This window comes from Heliangelus exortis, chromosome 2 (assembly GCF_036169615.1).
Source record: "Heliangelus exortis chromosome 2, bHelExo1.hap1, whole genome shotgun sequence".
NCBI classification, from domain to species: Eukaryota; Metazoa; Chordata; class Aves; order Apodiformes; family Trochilidae; genus Heliangelus; species Heliangelus exortis.
The window spans coordinates 125,148,377-125,166,273 of NC_092423.1; the positions used below are offsets into that span (position 1 = coordinate 125,148,377).

The window sequence follows — 17,897 nt, forward strand, 5'->3', positions numbered from 1 at the left end:
GATGGATGCTGAATGTCCACTTGACTGACCTACATTACAATTAAAACTAAAACTAGTAAAAAACACCACAAAAGAAATACTGTCTAGCCAAAAGGCCAGCATTTATAGAGAGTTTCTGCTTTTGGATAAAACAGAGACAAAGCAAGGAAGCAATTAAACGTATTTCTGAAAAACAAAACCAAAACCCCAATCATTTCCACAATAAATTATTTAATCATGTTAGAGTATGAAATAGAAGACTGAAATGGCTTGTGCAAGGAAAGAAATCTTTTTATCTTCTTATTAAAAGTACATTAAAACAATACATTAATACACACGTGTGCTGTCTGTGAAGCAAACAGAATAAACTCAGAACCTACCAATAAATTAATCATAAATGCCATACAACAATTCCCCAACAATGATAAGTGATGAAAAATGCATATTTTTATTACCATCAGATGGATCTAAAAGGGATCTGTGCAACTGAGGGCTCTGTCAGCAGCCTGCTAGCAGCCCCTGGGTAGCACTGAATTCTCATAAAATGGAAATTTTGGCTGCTCTCATTCATTTGTAGGTGTGGCCAGCTGGAATTCTAGGTTCCAGTATGTGATGATACATCTTGATACAGGTAATAGTATTTTATACTAACATCCTTATGATACTCATTTTGTCATCAGTGTTTTATGACCTCTTTGATTTACATAGCTTCCTAGGGATATCTGTGCTTAGACAAAGATTTTGCTTCCCTTTTGTAGTTGTTCAGAATGAAAGTAATACCTTCCAAGCTATTTAAACAGCCAACACCTTGACAATTCAAATAGATACACTGTATTTAGGAAGCCTGTTTGAAGAGGACCTCTAGTTCAGTAAAGAATGAAAAATAATTGAGGTTAATTAAGTTAATTTAAAAAAGAAAAAAGAAGAATTGAAATTAAATTTTATGATTCTAGATTTGAAATATTTTTCACTATTGTCTTAAATGGCACATGAAATCTGTCATTTTCGCAAAATCTATTGGAGAAAATACTGTCCATAAATCAAAAAATTCCTTCTCTACTTAACAAGAATAGTCAATCATCCCTCTGCTAATGGTGTTATCAAATCATTAAAACAGGAATGTATTTGCATACCATTTTCTTTGTGGACAAAGGCTCCTTGAGGAGATTCTGGGATACCTTTCCAAATTGTGATTGGTTTGGGATAGCCAGGGTCCATGGATCTCATTTCTTCACTGTATCTCCAGTACCTGAAATATTTTTTTAAAGGAAAAATATAATAATATTTTTTTAAAGTATTTATAAGAAAGCAGATGAGTAACTAGATTTTCTTTTTCCTTCCAACACTTGCTACATTCATTAGCCATAAAGGGAAATACTTGACTTCTTTTCTCTGAACACATTACCTCATTATATAGAAATCTATTTGTTAACTGCATAACTGTTGCATACAAGCAGAAAGAAGTTAAAAGATTTTTGCACTTTGACAACTAGATCAGCACTTATAATCACAGCAATTCTGATGTCTAGGACTTCTGCACAAAGAGATGCAACACATGCAAAAAGATACATCAGTGTTTTAGCTAATATCTTAACCACAGATATGTCAGTAGATTCAGATTAATGTACTCTTAATTCAGATACTTGTATGTATGCATTACAGTAGCTTTTAATTTAATTATGATTAGATACAGTGTAATATAATATTCAACTTGCTTTTGTGCTTTTTGACAGCTATTTCATCTCCAATTTCAAAAGCTTCAGCACGCAAATTTTAGGCAATCTGAACACGTAAGAAGAATTTACACTTTTGATTTTATTTATACTTACAGATAATGTTGATAATTTCTTTGACGTTATTCAGCTGGCTAAATTGCTCTGCATGTGTAATTATAAGCTGGTTCTAAGAATTAACTTAATGTACTCTAGTACCTCTGTGTATCCTGATATAATATCTGGTTGTGTCAGCTTCACTAATTTAAAATATACCAACTTCAAGCATCGTTTTCTTGGAAGGTTTTTTGTTTCTTTGTTTTGGTTTTTCTTTTTTGTTTGTTTCGTTTTCCAAAATCTGTGTTATTCACATGAATAATTACATAAAAGGCAGCCACCCAATGTCCCAGGACATCAAGAACTTGAGAATATATCACATCCACTGATAATCTGGTCAATGCAAATAACTTGACCCACTTTCTAATTCGAATTGCAATGACTTTAGCTTTCAAAAAATCCTTGTTATAATCTTTCCGGATATATTAAGAAGTTTTTAATTGGGTGATATTTTTGTGTGTGTGAGTTTGTTTTTTGTGGATTATTTTTTCATTTTATAAACAATACTTGATGCTTTTTCTGGTATACCACTGCTTTGGCACATTTAACTCTGGATTCTGCAATGAGCTCCTTTACTACAGGTGGCTGTCAAAACAAGCTAAGTATACATGTTCTTGAGTTACATAAATTATAAGTTTTTTTGATACTGACAGAACTTTTTGGTTCCCTTTTATTCTGACCTCATGCCATTGAGGAGCTACGTTTATGTTATACCTTTTTCAGGAAAAGATCCACTCCTATAGTAGACTTATACATACTACTAAACCCCACAGGAGTATTCAACACTAGATTTACATTAAGGAAAAATTGTGATATAAACAATAAACACTGAGAAGCTTAGTGGTATATGAGTTTATTCTCATTGATGGTCAAGATCCTGTAATAACTCAATTATTTCAGCAAGGGTCACATTGTTTGGTCTTTTTCTAACACACTGTATTGTATTTATATCCTGTTGAGCTTCATTGCGCTTGTTATCTTTAAGTAGCAACTTCTCCATCAAGAGATTTTTCTGATAGTTCATCTTCTGTAATTATTAGTAGCATTTTAGAAAAGTTTTGACTATAAGTGACTGTGCATTGAAATATAAAAGGACACTGATGATTACAGCCTAAAGAAAGCACAAGTGACAAAAGATTCCTGTTGTATGTCCTTTCTTAGGCATGTGGTGATGGAAAATTATTATATGAAAATGAAGTTAAACTTTTTAAAAAATCTATTCAACCACAGGAAGGAAATTATTTAGGTGGTGGCTTTCTTCTTCACTGTGGAAATTGATTGCTTGAAATTATGCCTAGTTTTCAACGACAAACATTTTACTTTGTTATCTACTTTTCTCACCATGAGCACTAGAGATGTTATTTATTTATTTTTTTAAAGAACCTTTCACATTAAAATTGGTTGTGGAGATTTATAGTGCAATGTTCCGGTTATACACGTTATGTATGTGCATCAAATTAATTTCCTAAGTGATCCACAGATACTATTAGGATCTCAGTATCACACAGTGACAAAAGCAGTCATCATACTTTTATTAATACTAATATAAACATTAGAATATATTAATAAAGACTAATTTGTGTTTGGGAACTTAGAATTTGTGTAGTGATACATCAGTCAACAAACACAGTAACATCATGAAAACCTGTAAAACGAACCATCCAGATAACCTGTAGGGTATCAAAAATTAATGAGTTCTCTTGAGCAGAAAAATATTCTTTCCCTTACTTTTACAGGCAGGAAATGCAAGCCACAGAGACATTAAGTTGCTAGTCCAAGACTCTTTCAGGACAGAAAAATAAATCAGATTATACAATTTTTTAATGTTCTTTGTTAATAATTTAAAAAGTGTTCCTCCTAAAGAGATTCTGAAGATTAATTTAAAAACAATTCCTAGGGAACTCCTTAAGTTGTTCTCTAGCTTCCTGGTTCAGCTGCCATTTCCCTATCTTACCTCATTTTTAAACAGTAGACAAGAAGCCTCTTCCATTGACCTTAAAAAGCTTTGGATTATACCTTTCCTGTTGTTGGAGTGTGAAGTTTTAGAAATGTGAGTTTAGAAATGTATATAAAAAGGAATAGGTAAGAGTGTATGTAACTATGTTACTGTGAATATTTAAGTTTAAATTTGAGACAACTATGACTTTTCTGTTGACTTCTAAGTCATAACTTTTCCACCAGATAGATAGGAAACATACCCATTTCAGTATATTCACACCAATATAATTTAGATTATAGAAAATGTGAAAACAGTATGGCCCTCTCTTCAGAAGGAGTTGAATTCATCCACAGGAAATTGTTTCAGTTCTGTGCCATTTTCTTTTGAGAAATAGAGGGAAAAAATTAACACACTTAGCTGACATCCACCAATTTCTACCTTGCAGAATTCCTATACCAACCTATCTCCTTTGAAGAAGTATGTTTTCCCAACGTCTTCCCACCAAATTGCTGAATCAATACCATGGGAAGGAATTCCACTTCCAAGTGTTATCAAATCATGAGGATAACCTGGCTGGAGAGTAGTGTCCTTGAAAACCCAGAACTTGTTACCTGTACAAAAGCATATATATAAACATATGTATATATGCATTAGTCTTCAGTACTCACAGCATCATTATTAATACACTTCCAAGAAATAAGAAAGAATCCCAAAGGGCTTTAGTGATTCTGCCAAATACAATGAAATGAAAAATGCTCTCACACTGCAGATAATGGAAAATTAAATATGCCTTACAGACAACTTGCATTTATAAAGAACCTTTCATTCAATAAACTCACAGAACATTTTGATACAAACTACATAGGGATCAAACTCAGAATGAAAATGAAGTAATCTCAAGAGGCTCTGTGGCTGATAATGTAACACATTTATACAACACTACACAACAGATTTACATTTCATGAGGAAAGAAGACTGAATTTTAAGACAAAATGAGGTAAGAAAATAAATAAATAAATAAAAATTCCTCTTCTCAGAGCGACTATACTTCTTTTTACTCTGCACTCTCCTTCTCAAGAAGCCACATTACATATGAAGGAAGCACAGATTATTTCTAAAAGGATCACTGAATTAAATATATTTTAAATAATATTTTCTTTAGTGTGGCCTGAAGACTGCAGACTGATGTTTGGAAGTTGCACGGGTGGAAACCTTGTGTTTCTGAAATTAGTGGGTTGTTGCCTTTGGTACCAGTGAAAGTAAAATTTAATCCTTGGTGGTAGGTGATCAAGCATTTGAAACCACCCAACTGACTTATTATACCCTGATTAGATAAGATAGCTGTGTGATTCTGGATGGTGTTAGCAGTGACTACACAACTCTCAGGTTACCTGAACTCTCTTAAACATGAATAACAGCCTAGAGCATCCTGCACAGCAATGCTCAGTGGCTGAACCTTTACTGTTGCAGTTACTAAATAAATATATTGTCTCTATATAGGGATATGCATATATCCCTAAGCAGCAATTGCACCAGAGTCTTGTAGTACAGCCCATCCTTTACCTGTTCTTGGAGAGGCTCCTTCCTGTGCTCTCTTTTGTAACTTGATGGGTTACCTCACCATCCCACAGCTCCAGTTTCCCACTTTCAGTTTGTTCTAGCTTCCTAGCCAAGCTCTTCTTCTTCACTGTTCCATGATTAATTCACCTGGTTCATCATCTCATTTTAAGCCTTTAGCCTAACACTTTCCCCAATAACTGCATGGAACTCCAGAATCTTTACTAGGGTCTTCTCAACACACTGTGCCTCCTGTCCTATTCTTGTAATTATCTTCTTTTTATGTTTTTTCTTTCTTCTAATTCTTCTTCAAAATACACTTCTCACCTGTTTCTTTTCAGTAGAGACTTCTCTTTCAAACACAGACAGCTTTGGCTGAAAAAAGGGAATAAAGATCCTCATATGCCCCCTAGAAATAGGGAAAAGGGAGCGTAATTTGCATTTTGGTACTTATCTGAAGAGCTTGCTTTGAGGCCTGTCTTCAATTTGCAATATGTCATCTAGGCCACAGGAACACGCTTTCTAAAACAGACTATAGGCTCCATTGGGTAGGAACCATGTGTTTCTTTTCTCTTCAAAGGATTACCTTTATCTGTGTTTCCAAAAAGCACTGATATATTTAATAATAATAACACTGAAGGAGAAGATACTCTTTGATGTCATGTAGACCCTTCTGAGTTACATCAAAGAAGGGTTTATAAAAGATACCTGAACAAATATATTGGATTGACCTATGGGATACTTCACTTTGGTCTATCCAATGTTATTTCTGATTAAAATATTTAAAATGTAAGGCAAAAAGTTTGAAAATACATTTTGTTCAAACCCATTTGGCAAGCGATCCTAAGAGATAAAATCATGACTGATTAAGTGATTGGACTTACCTGTAAGGCTAGGCAGGCTGTTACACAAAACTCAGGAGGGTAAGGCACTGTGCTGTACAAATATTTTATAAAGAAATATATATATTACCCCAAAGATCTAGCATCAGGTGTGTGCCAGTCATCAAGATGGAAAATCTGGAGAGCTGGTTTGCAGCTGATTTTATATTTTAGCTATCACTCAGTAGGACTAAATGTGTGTTTAAATGGAGGAGGTAGGTGAGGGGTTAATCTCTCCATTTTTGCTGTTGTGATTTAAAAAGCATGCTTTCATTTTATCACAATTTTAATTAGGAGAGGGGACATAGTTTCCATCCTTCCCATGCTGTGTTTCCAGAGCAAAATTTTTATCAGCATCTTTACAGCTGTTTGTCACACACTTAGGAACACAGATACTACAGTTTGCTCAACAGACTCATCTTCCCCCTGCCAATTGAAGGAAGAGTTCAAAGCATGGGTATCCATGCAGAACCATCAGAAGTACAGAAAAGAAAAGAGACACAGAGACCTATGAAGAGCAGCCATGGAAAGCTGAGCTCTGTGTTGACCTGGGATCAAGGTCTGTGCTAACCTGACGTTTACCTTTACTGGGATTCCTTATAAAATTCACTTACAGGGTTTGATCATGACAGGGGTGAGCATCTACAGTCATTTGCTGTCCCTCCTCCCATCTGGTTTAACCCATTTGCCAATGCACATGACTGTCCACAGAAGGTCTCAGGTGGTAAGGACAATTTTAGATTCAATGATAGGAGAAGAATTAATTTTGAACCTTACTAGTTGGTACTTATGGTGTGAACAACAGATGGCATCCAGAGAATGATACTGAGCCAGATCATTTCTGTTTCAGAAGATCATTCAGAATGACAGTTGTTGCACAGCATCAAGAGGCATCTGCTGTGATGCATCTAATGCCATTGTCTTTCTCTGTGTCTCACAAGGAATAAAAGTAACAGTAATTATTAGGAATAGATCATTATGAGCCATACCCAACGAATCAAGTTTGGCTATTGACAAGATCAGGTTATCAAAATAACCAGGGGTTGAGCACATACCCTTGTGAGTGACAGCATCAATGAACTAGGTATTTGTTGCATATTCAGATATAGGTAGAAGGAAAGCATGTAAGTGGAAACACAAGACTTCAGAAATCAAAATCTTTCTGATTTAATTCTTTCAGGGTCAATAGATGAGATAAATTTAACTGTATTTTATGGAGATGGTGGGGCATCAAGATCTCTAATATATGTGGCCAAGACTTCTCTTCATTCTAACTGGAGGGAAATGCATTTAGCACTTGCTTTGGAAGTCATGTTTAGTCTGCTACAACTGTGTTGATTGTTTTGGGAAGGACTGTATATAAGAAACACAAGTGTTCCATCTGGCTGCCAGTTTTCACTCTGGGGTTTTTTTTTCTTTTTTTGTTTGTTTCCTAGTTTGTTTGTTGCAGAGTTTTTTAGCTGGTTTAATGTTGGTTTTACTGTTTGTTTGCTGTTTGGGTGTTGAGGTTTTTTTTCTGTTCAGCTTTTGTCCCTCAGCTGGAGGAAAGTCAATGGCCGATGATCAGAGATTTCCAAAAAGTAAGAAAAAATGGGAAACTTTCAAAATCGGAACCAAATATTTGGAGGAGTTAAAGCTGCAAGTCAGTGCAAAAGTTGTCTGACTGTGATAATTATTAGCTCCTTTTATTTCTAAGTTATATTTATGTATCTTAAAATATATTAAAAATAAATGCTTAAGTCAGAGTGGTTTCATTTAGCTCATATTCCACTTTCTCTAATAAAAAGTCAGTATACTTCATTCATTTCAATTAGAAGGGTAAGAAGGACTATGTGACAAAATTAGAATAGGTACAGTTTGATCCTTCTTACAGATAATTCATTCTTGTTTGGAGTCCTAAACTATGCCCTTGGCAGAAATCACCACTGTATTTATTTTACAGAGTTGTTTTTTAAGGTCTGGTTGGTGGGTTTATTATTCTCACAAAGAGTAAAACACCACATGTTTCATCCAGTCTGGTCAACCTTCAGAATGTTTCATCCCTCTACTTTTATTCTCTAATGTAAGATCTAATATAATAGCAAAGAGGATAGTAAGGTCACAAGCTGAGAATGAAGCAAGTTTTTAAAAAAGTCAAAATGTCTTTACAGTAATGCTTTGTTAAATATCATCACTGTAAGGAAAAAATTGAGAACCTGTGACTATAATTATTTGAAGTCTCCTGACATCGTTGACATTCTAAAATAACTGCTGAAAATAAAGGGTATCTGCACCACTATACTATGCTTAAAATATTGAATATTTAACTCAAGATAGACTTCGGACTCTTTAACTACTTACTCACTACTGCAAACAATTACGTAGTTTTTAGCAACTGCAGTTCTTCCTTTTTAGAGTCAGAATGCTGAATAGTTACACTTCTGGATTGTCTGCAAACAAGTTTTTAGTTCATATTATATACAATTGGGATATATGCCCACTGCAAGACTGGTGGGGCAATGTAGCATGTAATCCCTGTGAGTGCTAAAGTGATGAAATTAGTTCTCCAAAGTTTTAGGAATCATATTTAATTGATACCAGTTAAAATTTTAATTTTGAAGATTTTTTTTTTCAGTCACCTTTCCTCTATATTTTGACCTTTCAAGCCAGAATCAAGTGTCTACTTACTCGTACCTTTCAAGCCAGAATCAAGTGTCTACTTACTAGTATCTTCAAATTACTTTTCATAATTCCTTTTTTCTCATTCTCTACTTCTTACATAAAGTTTCTGTTATTTCTGTACCCCATGATCTGACACTACAGTAAATCTATTTTTCAAAATAAAAATATCAAACAGTGGCATAAGTGCAGTTGAAAGTTATGGTGGTGGCACTGGTGGTATGAGTTTTACAGCAGCCTTTCTAATGATATATTTGGTTTACCATAACATTCAACAGCACAGATGGTTTGACAATTTCATTTTTAGCACCATGTAAATTCCCACAGGTACACAGAATAAATTTTACTATTCACATTTCCTCATTTCCTCATTAAGCTTGCTATGTACTTTATGAGCATTATGAGGTACAGGGAGGCAGGTCAAGTATCTTAAGACACCCAAAATGAGCAATCATGTTGTACTACAAGCATGCTACTGAATTTTTAGAATAGTTTTTCCTTGCATAAATAAATTGTAGTAATAATAATAAAGGAAATAAAAAATAAAATAGTAAAAAAGATTAAAAAATCAAAACAAAAGAAATTTACAAAACCAAAGGCATCCAGTAATTTTCAACTTGATTAAGAATATTTTTATAGACATCTAACACATTATTCATGATCTCACAATCTGCTCAAGTATTCTAAGTAGTGTAATGACAAAACAGTGTAAATATACTGAAAGATTTTAGTGGCACAATTAAGAGTAATTACATTTCTCCTAGCAAAAAATAAGCTATAAAGAATTTCAGAGGTTCATAAAAATACTCCATTCTGAGCTGCCATCTTATATAATTTGCATATGTCTCCTATTTTAAAATATAGCTCCATTTTTAAGAAAATATACTTGCAAATTTACTAATCTGTATTACTTCTACTGTAAATATATAGTCTACTACTGTCATTAATCCAACTCTACACACAAAGTAAGGAAAAATATAAAGCTTATAAAGAAGTAATAAAGATCTAAAACTGGCTTATAATTCAAATGAACCATTTCAAAATTAATGTTTGCTGTCATGAAAGACAGATTGAAACAAAACAAATCAAGCATAGACTGTTGAAAATAAATTAGATTTGTGGATTTTTAAACAGATAAGCAGAATGTTTCAATACAGAATGGCTCACAAAGTCTTTCCTGACTGCATCTTAAAAATTTGTTACTGGCCTAGCAGAATGTTACTTATCTTGTAGTTATGGCAGTGTAGACAGGTAAGGAGGAGCAAGGCAGCAATAACCCACTAGCAATTACCATTAGTGAATTTGCTCACTCCTTTCTTCACCTTCCTCAGAGTTATCATATTGAAAAGCATATGAAAGCAGGACTGAGAAACAGGTCAGTCACAGGAAACCCTGCTTAACATTAGTAAAAAAGCCTCCAAAGTGAGTACAAGAGTACAATAAAGATGGTGGTTGAGCATTTGCAGAAGCAGAAGTGGCTGTTCTGAATGGAGAATATTTACGTGCTGACTTGTTTCTCCAGCACACACCAGAGATTCAAGGCACTATACCTTACAGGATAGTGAATGTTACTGGTACCTTGAGAAGTTTTGGAAACTTTATCTAAAAGTCTCCAAGTATGTTCTGTCTTCACTCAAACGCAACACTTTTCTGCTCTGAAGAACTGATCATCCTTAAAATAAAGGGATCTTGGAATATTTTTTCTGAGATGTGTGCATAGTGAAATTTTTCCAGTCCAAGAACGGTAAAGGCATTCACTCTGTCTTTTTCTCTGAATAATGGACATAAATGTTGGCTTATGTATGTACTTTGTGAACACATCTGTATGCCAGACTTCAGATTTAAATCCCCTTCTAGAATCTACTTAGTTTGACCAGTTTGAGATTGGTAAAGCACACTACCTTAATAACATGTTCTACTTGCTCATCATCTTATCAACTATCATCTTAGCTATACCTAGCACCTTTGGGAGAATGGTGCTCTTCTCATATACTCTTTTCCAAGGAAGAAATTTTGTGAGGGAATGGAAGAAGTGAGATAATGATTGCTACCTACAGTCTGTTTATATAGACTTCTACAGCAATGTTCCACAAGTCAGCTGAAATCCTTTGTTAACAGGAATTTTCAAGGATACACATACAAAAGTCTCAGTTGAACCTATTGATTCTGTGGCAGTAGAAAAATGTGAATTACACTGACAAAAAAAACCAGTATTGGAAATCATGAAGAGGAAGTGGCAGAGAAGCAAAAATTCAGAAAAATTTCTCAAGGATTTGTGGGGACTTTTGACCTTGGCAAAGAAAGGGACAATACAAATGCCACTGGGAAAACTATGGAAGAAGCTTTGAAAAAAAAGCAGGTGGAAAAATAACTGTAACAGAAAATCCAAGTACCATATTAAATCAGCTAAAAGCACAAAACCAGCTGATCTGAAATCAGAGATTATAAACTGGGGATGATGAGGCAAGAAAATAAAACAATATTCTGATTTCCAAGACCACTATCCTTTTTCTTTTTCTTGCTTTAATTACTCCAGTTTATTTTAATTTCTCTCATAACAAATACTGATGGTCTTCTCTCTTCGTTTTTCTACTTTTTTCCCCCTGCCTTTCAAGTGAATAATTTGCATTAATATAAAATATTAAATAAATAAATAAAAACTAAATAGCTGAATAATTTTTCCAACACCTATTCAGTTTCCTCTTTCTTCTCTCAAATCATCTTATAAAACATACTTTACATGGTTTTCACACTTGTGATGCTAAATGGGTATTTATTTAACATTTAGGATAAATTTCTCAGTAAGTATAAATTAGATGCATGATCAGCTTTAATGTTGGAGAACTACTAATGTTTGGAGTGAAACTTTGAAAATAATTATTATCCACAATTCAATACATAAAACATGTTTTGTTGAGTTTATACTTCTTTAAAAATACTAAATACACATCTATGAAAATTTTATTTTTTTCCCACCAGAAACTCCAGTCATCACACTTGTCAGGTAAAATAACAGTGAGTACATTGAGAGATATGTATAGCACAGATGCCATCTAAATACATGCAAATTTCATTTCCAATAGGAAGAAGAGCAAAGATAACCACAAAAAAAAACCCAACAGAACAACCCACAAAACCAAAAAAACCCCAAAAAACCCCAAACCACCAAAAAACAAAAACAAAAAACCCAACCAAGTCTAGGAAGTCTTAATTCTCACTTCCTAATATACATTTTTCAAACAGAGTTTCGTAGTGGATGAGCAAATAAAAGCAACATGTATTCCAAGAAGTCGTCACAGCCAACAGTATTACACAAGACCTTACTTTTTTCCTTTTCTTACCTTTAAAGAAGACAAAATTCCCCTCACTGTTTTCATAAACGGCATCAATGCTGGGAGGCAGTCCTCTCCAAAAATAAGTAATCTGCATGGGGTATCCATCCATCACCCTGTTGTTTCTGACTCGCCAAAACCACTGATCCTGCAAATCAAATATACACCTCTTACTATTGTTAGAGGCATTTATAAGTGTTCAGTTGCTTTCTTGGAAATCCTTAACAGCTTATCATAATGTTTTTAGAGCGTGACCTTTCACTGTTTTCATAACCCTGCATGTGTTTCCATTCGAGTCACAGCCACACATTACAGCTGTGTCAGAACTAGTTGTTCCATGAGTTGGGAACTAGTTACCCAAGTGAAAGATGTGTTTGGTGGAGATAGCCTTTGGCAGAACATACAGCCCAGTACTGTGCAAGATGATGTAACTTTCTCAGCATCATTCCTTTAAGGGGCCCAACTTAAATTTTGCCAACTGACTACAAAGGTTTTTAGACCAAACCATACACTCATGTGTGAAAACCTAATACAGGAAGACTACAGGCATCTTTTTTTTTTTGCAGTTGCTGCTAAAAGTGAAAGATTGAAAGATACAGATGTAGCACTACCACATCTGTCCAATAAGAGTTACACTTTCATAACAACTTTACTACAGTGAAGATTTTCAGTCATATATTTGCAGTGTAATAGAATGGTTAATATTACAGACAGCTTTAGCTGCTAAATCCAGTGTCCTGGTAAATCTCTCCCAGATTGTTGTAATTTAAAATTGATTATCTCTGTGATTTATTCTTTTGCTTGAAGTGACAGTCATATGGAAATTACATTGTTGAGGAATGAAGAATGATCAAGTTGTGAAGCCAGTATGTGACACACTAGGTGAGTGTTGAAAAAGATGTAATTATAACAGTCCCAGTTCATCCAATATTTAGATATGAAGTATAAAGTAAGCACGTATCTATTTTGCACACATTTTCATATTTTCCAGCATTAATATTACATAAAACAAAACCCCTTAAATGATAAAGAAAGTGGTATTCTGTCAGATATCTGACACAATTTTACAGTCAGTTCAGCCTTTTTTTCTGTGTAGGTAAACTTCCTAAGTAAAAGAGCTCTCTGCTCTTGCAGGAACTGCTTAAAGAGATTAATACTTTGCAGGAGCAGTCTTACGATGAACTCTATACATCATCTTTCCATACTTGAAAATCACAGCTCTGTTTAATTGTTTATCTTTCTAATGACTCAACAACTATTACCTGCACAAATAAAAAGTGACTATATATAGATACAAATTACATCTTAATAATGAGAATAAATGAGCCTAGAATGGAAAGAGTTGTTTTGAGCCCCAGATTTCTGAGTACTTTAGCACTAAGAAAAGTTCAAACAACATGAAAAATATTACACTGTAGAGTTGCAATTGTCTGGAAATAACACTACTAAAAATCCCTCACCTTTGTTATGTCTAGCTATTTCATTGCTATTGTGACACAGGTTCATTATTCTCACTAATTAGATTCCCATTTTCAGCTCTCATTGATTTTTTTATTGTAAGAGGTATTATAACATTTTAGGAAGGTCAGCAAAGCAATTCTTTAGGATTAATTGACTAAATTCCAGTAAGAGAACTGTTCAAAGTAGGGTAATACAACCTAGAGATACAAGTATTCGGGAAGGACTAACTGAAGCATGTGTTGTGAATACTGGAACAGATAATATTAACCCCTGTTATGTTTAAAGATAGAGTGGAGATAAAACATGATGGCTTTTGACAAATAAAATTAGAGGGAATATCCTGAAAGCAGACAGGTGGAAGTATATTTTCAGTGAAACACTGATAAGTGGTTGAAAAGGATTTCCACGTCAGTTTTTTTTAAACATCATCAATCTAGGAATGACCTAGGGAGGAATGGTGTAATCATAGGTCTCAACAGGATAAAACAGTTATTTGTACTCTGTAAATTTTTATAAAACCCTCAAAAGTCAGGAAGTATCTCAGAAATCAGTTATTAATGCTAGAAAAAAGGACAAATAAGTAGTAGCCTGGAGTGACTTAAAACCACAGTCTTTTTGATGACAATGGAATATTCCAATCTTGTCTGTCTTCACTCCAAGACAGAAATAACCCTTGTTATTTGACTGAATTTAACTGCAAAAACACATCTTTAAAAAGATGTTTAGTTGCAGGAAGGAACATATCCAGCTCTCATCAAATGTCTGTCAACCCAGAAGGACATAGATCAAGTTTTGGGTACAAAATAAGCAAGATATTTATAGTTGAACAAAGGCTGACTACATAGCTGAGTACAAAAAGACATAAACACTTTACTGAATGAAGATACTAAATGAAATGTTCAAGCTTTCAGGAGCTACCCAATAGAACACTTATACTCTGTAAAATCTGGACACCAGTGCTATAGACAAATCTTATAATGTTCTAGGTTGTCTAATGAATCTCAGCTTTCAGCTGGCAGAGCAAACCAGGTTATGCAAATTACACTGATGTGTTACAAGAGAAGGATTTTTGCAGTTCTAACAATCTTTTGATCAGGTTTGAATGACACTGTTAAACAGTAAATCAATTCCACTGACTGTTAAGAAAAAATTAAAAAAAGAAACCAAATGCCAGACTTTAAATAGTCATGTCTATAATCAACAGTTCACAAACTTTCGAGTGTTAAAATAGGTGTGGCAGGAGTATCAGGCAGTCATTTTAGTATGAGCAGTACTGCACTGCCCATTGGCTTGTAATATCCCACTATAGGCTGCTAGAATATCAGTGTCAATAATTTTCCTTGCTATACCACAATTAAAATCTTTTCAGTAATACAATGATAGCAAAGCTAGAAGGTTTTGATTCATGCAGTACAGCCCCAGGACTTTGTTTTTTATGTATATATGTATGTATATATATATATATATATATTATATACAAATATATATATACGGCAATGTCAATACTATGTACCCATAAGCATTCAATAAGAAATAATTCAAAGCATATGACAAGAAATTAATTCAGCAGGGTGTTCCTGTGTATACATATGCTTCCTTAACTGGAAAAGGCCTTTTCACCTGACACTGATTATAGAAGATCCCCACTTTATCCCATAATCATTTTAAACATGCTTCCAATAGAAATGGTATCTAAAGTGGTATCATGAAAAATCATGAATCTTCAAGGTATTTTCTTTTTTAATAGGTACTTTGTTACTTTCCAAATTCTACGAGCAAATTAATCTTCTACTTCTGTACTAATGCTCCTAGACTGGTATTCAGTGAGCTACATAAGTAACTGGTTTGACCAATACCTGCAATGGAAAAATCTGTTTAGGAATGGATCATTGAACCTGGCACAATAAACGTCCTTCATAGAAACATTCTAAGCAAGCTTCACTAGATTGTTTACTTCTCTACATTGATTATAAAGGGAATCTATAAACATGGCTCCTGCTTAGATGCTTGCAATTTACAAAATGGACATCTAAATGCAACTCAGAGATCCTTTCTACTTTTTGTCCCCAGGGTTTAACCCAAAATAGTGCAAATAATATAAAATCATAAGCATGACCACACAGGACCAGAGTAGGGTTCACCTAGGCCTGTATCCTATTTCCAGTGGAGTCACTAATGAACAGCTAAGATTTCAGCTCTGAAGTGGCCAGGCATTTCGACTAGAAGACCCTTGTAGGTCCCTTCCAACTGCACTATTCTACTCTTATTCTATTCTATTCTATTCTATTCTATTCTATTCTATTCTATTCTATTCTATTCTATTCTATTCTATTCTATTCTATTCTATTCTATTCTATTCTATTCTATTCCATTCTATTCTATATTCAACAATGAAAACAAATGGACCATGCAGTGACACTCCCCTGATACACTCTCACACTCATCCATCACTTGAAGTCCAGGGATCTCCTGAACCAAAGGAGATAGTTTTGTGATTAATAGCACTTGAGGGACTGCTTCTCCTTTGAACTCCTTTCTAAGCACATACAAACTTAGAGCATCCACAGCTGTCTGCAGACATGTATGACAATTAAACAGCCCACAGTGTGAAAAGACTTAAGCAACCATCAACAGTCCCAGGTGCTCACAGGTGCTCAGCCCTCATTACCTTATTTCTTTATCATCAAGAGCAGTAGGAATTTGACTACATAATCTAATCCAAGAACTTTGCTGCTTCATATTAAAATCACCTTTAGATGAAATGCTTCTGCCAGTTTTTATGAAAGCCCTTCTATACTGTAAAACATCTGGTGAATATTAAGGATAAAGGGTCTGTGACTTGAAATAAGAATTTCTTATGTCCTTAAATATTTAGTTCTGAAGCATAATTGTGAATATTACCTACCATGCCCTTTCTTCAGCTGATGGAGTACAGAAGACTCCATTTTTTTTTTTTTTTCCTGTTTTCACTACATTTACACACCATTGTAATAATCCTGAAAAATTGAATTTTACTCATCAGTAATTCAACAGATTTCCAAATTTGGGAAATGTATAATTTTACAGACATAATAATGTCTGTATAATAATACTTAAACAGACAAAAGCAGGTACTTGATTTGCCAATAGATGTCTTTTTAGAGATAAAAACCCAGAAAATCTGACCCAGATAAAAACCCAGAAAACGGACAAAACCCAGAAAATCATCTGGAAATGTCTGAAAGCAGAACTGCAAGTTTGGATCATTTATAATATTGGGCAACATAGGTTTTGGCAGAGGCTGATAGAATAATTTGTTAATATAAGTTTAATTTTCCTGCCTGACTATGAACATGCTGGACTCAATGGTTTTAGACTGCGAAGCTCAAACTCTGGAATTCCAGAAATTCTAGTAACTGCCTACGAAGTATGCCAAGGATCCTTCTGAAGTATCAGATGGGGTAGTATCTGTTTATGGATATGTTCCAGCTCATATAACTAAATGTACTTAATTGAACTTAAAAAAATGCTATATTTTCCAGAAATTTTATCATTTACCTTTTGTTAAACAGGTACAATTACTGAAAACATGTATTCAACACAGTTAATCTGCTATTGAAATTGGAAAGAGGCATAGCCCAAGAGAAAGTGTATTCACTCCAAGAAAGCTCTTTCAAACTTGAAGTAAATAGCTTGAAGCAGTTTCTCTGACAAAACACATCTCAGTGTTATACTGAATACTGAATTGGTTATACTGAATAAACACAATTTTGTCTCTTTTAAGAAATACCATGTATTGAAAAAATGTCTTTTCCACTACATTCAGTAAATGTACTTTCAGTTATTTTATTTCCCTAAAACACATTAACTCCTGCAGACAGGTTGAACACAGCTTGTCATATGCACTCCAATTCCAAGCCTGACAAACACATATATTGAATGCATATCTTTTAATACCTTACCTTGCTAGCTAAAAAATGCATTTTCACGAGCATCTGTAGTTACCCAATATATATACTCCAAATATATAGATCACTCCTGTGCATCTGGGATCTTGCATAATAAGTTCATGAACTATTATCACCATAGTAAATGGTGATACAATTTCATTTACTAAGCAAATTCCACTTGGACAATTATTCCCAGTTCAAAAAGCAGAACCAAAACAAACAAACAAACCAATCAAAATTGAAAAGTGAGAAATACATCTAAGAATCACAAAATGGGCACTAAGTAGAGACAGTACACTGTTTCAGGAACACCATTATGGATATAGAGTAAT

General features: G+C 34.1%; 1 protein-coding gene across 1 annotated transcript in view; it reads right to left on the reverse strand.

Moving 5' to 3' along the window:
• The window catches only part of MMP16 (matrix metallopeptidase 16), a 167,351-nt gene that overhangs the window by 7,819 nt on the left and 141,635 nt on the right, over positions 1 to 17,897 (reverse strand). Inside the window, exons 7-9 of the mRNA XM_071737887.1 lie at positions 12,185 to 12,323; positions 4,208 to 4,358; positions 1,113 to 1,228 (exon numbers count right to left, since the gene is read on the reverse strand). Of these exons, the coding sequence (XP_071593988.1) occupies positions 1,113 to 1,228; positions 4,208 to 4,358; positions 12,185 to 12,323 (406 nt within the window). The remainder of the gene's footprint in view (positions 1 to 1,112; positions 1,229 to 4,207; positions 4,359 to 12,184; positions 12,324 to 17,897) is intronic.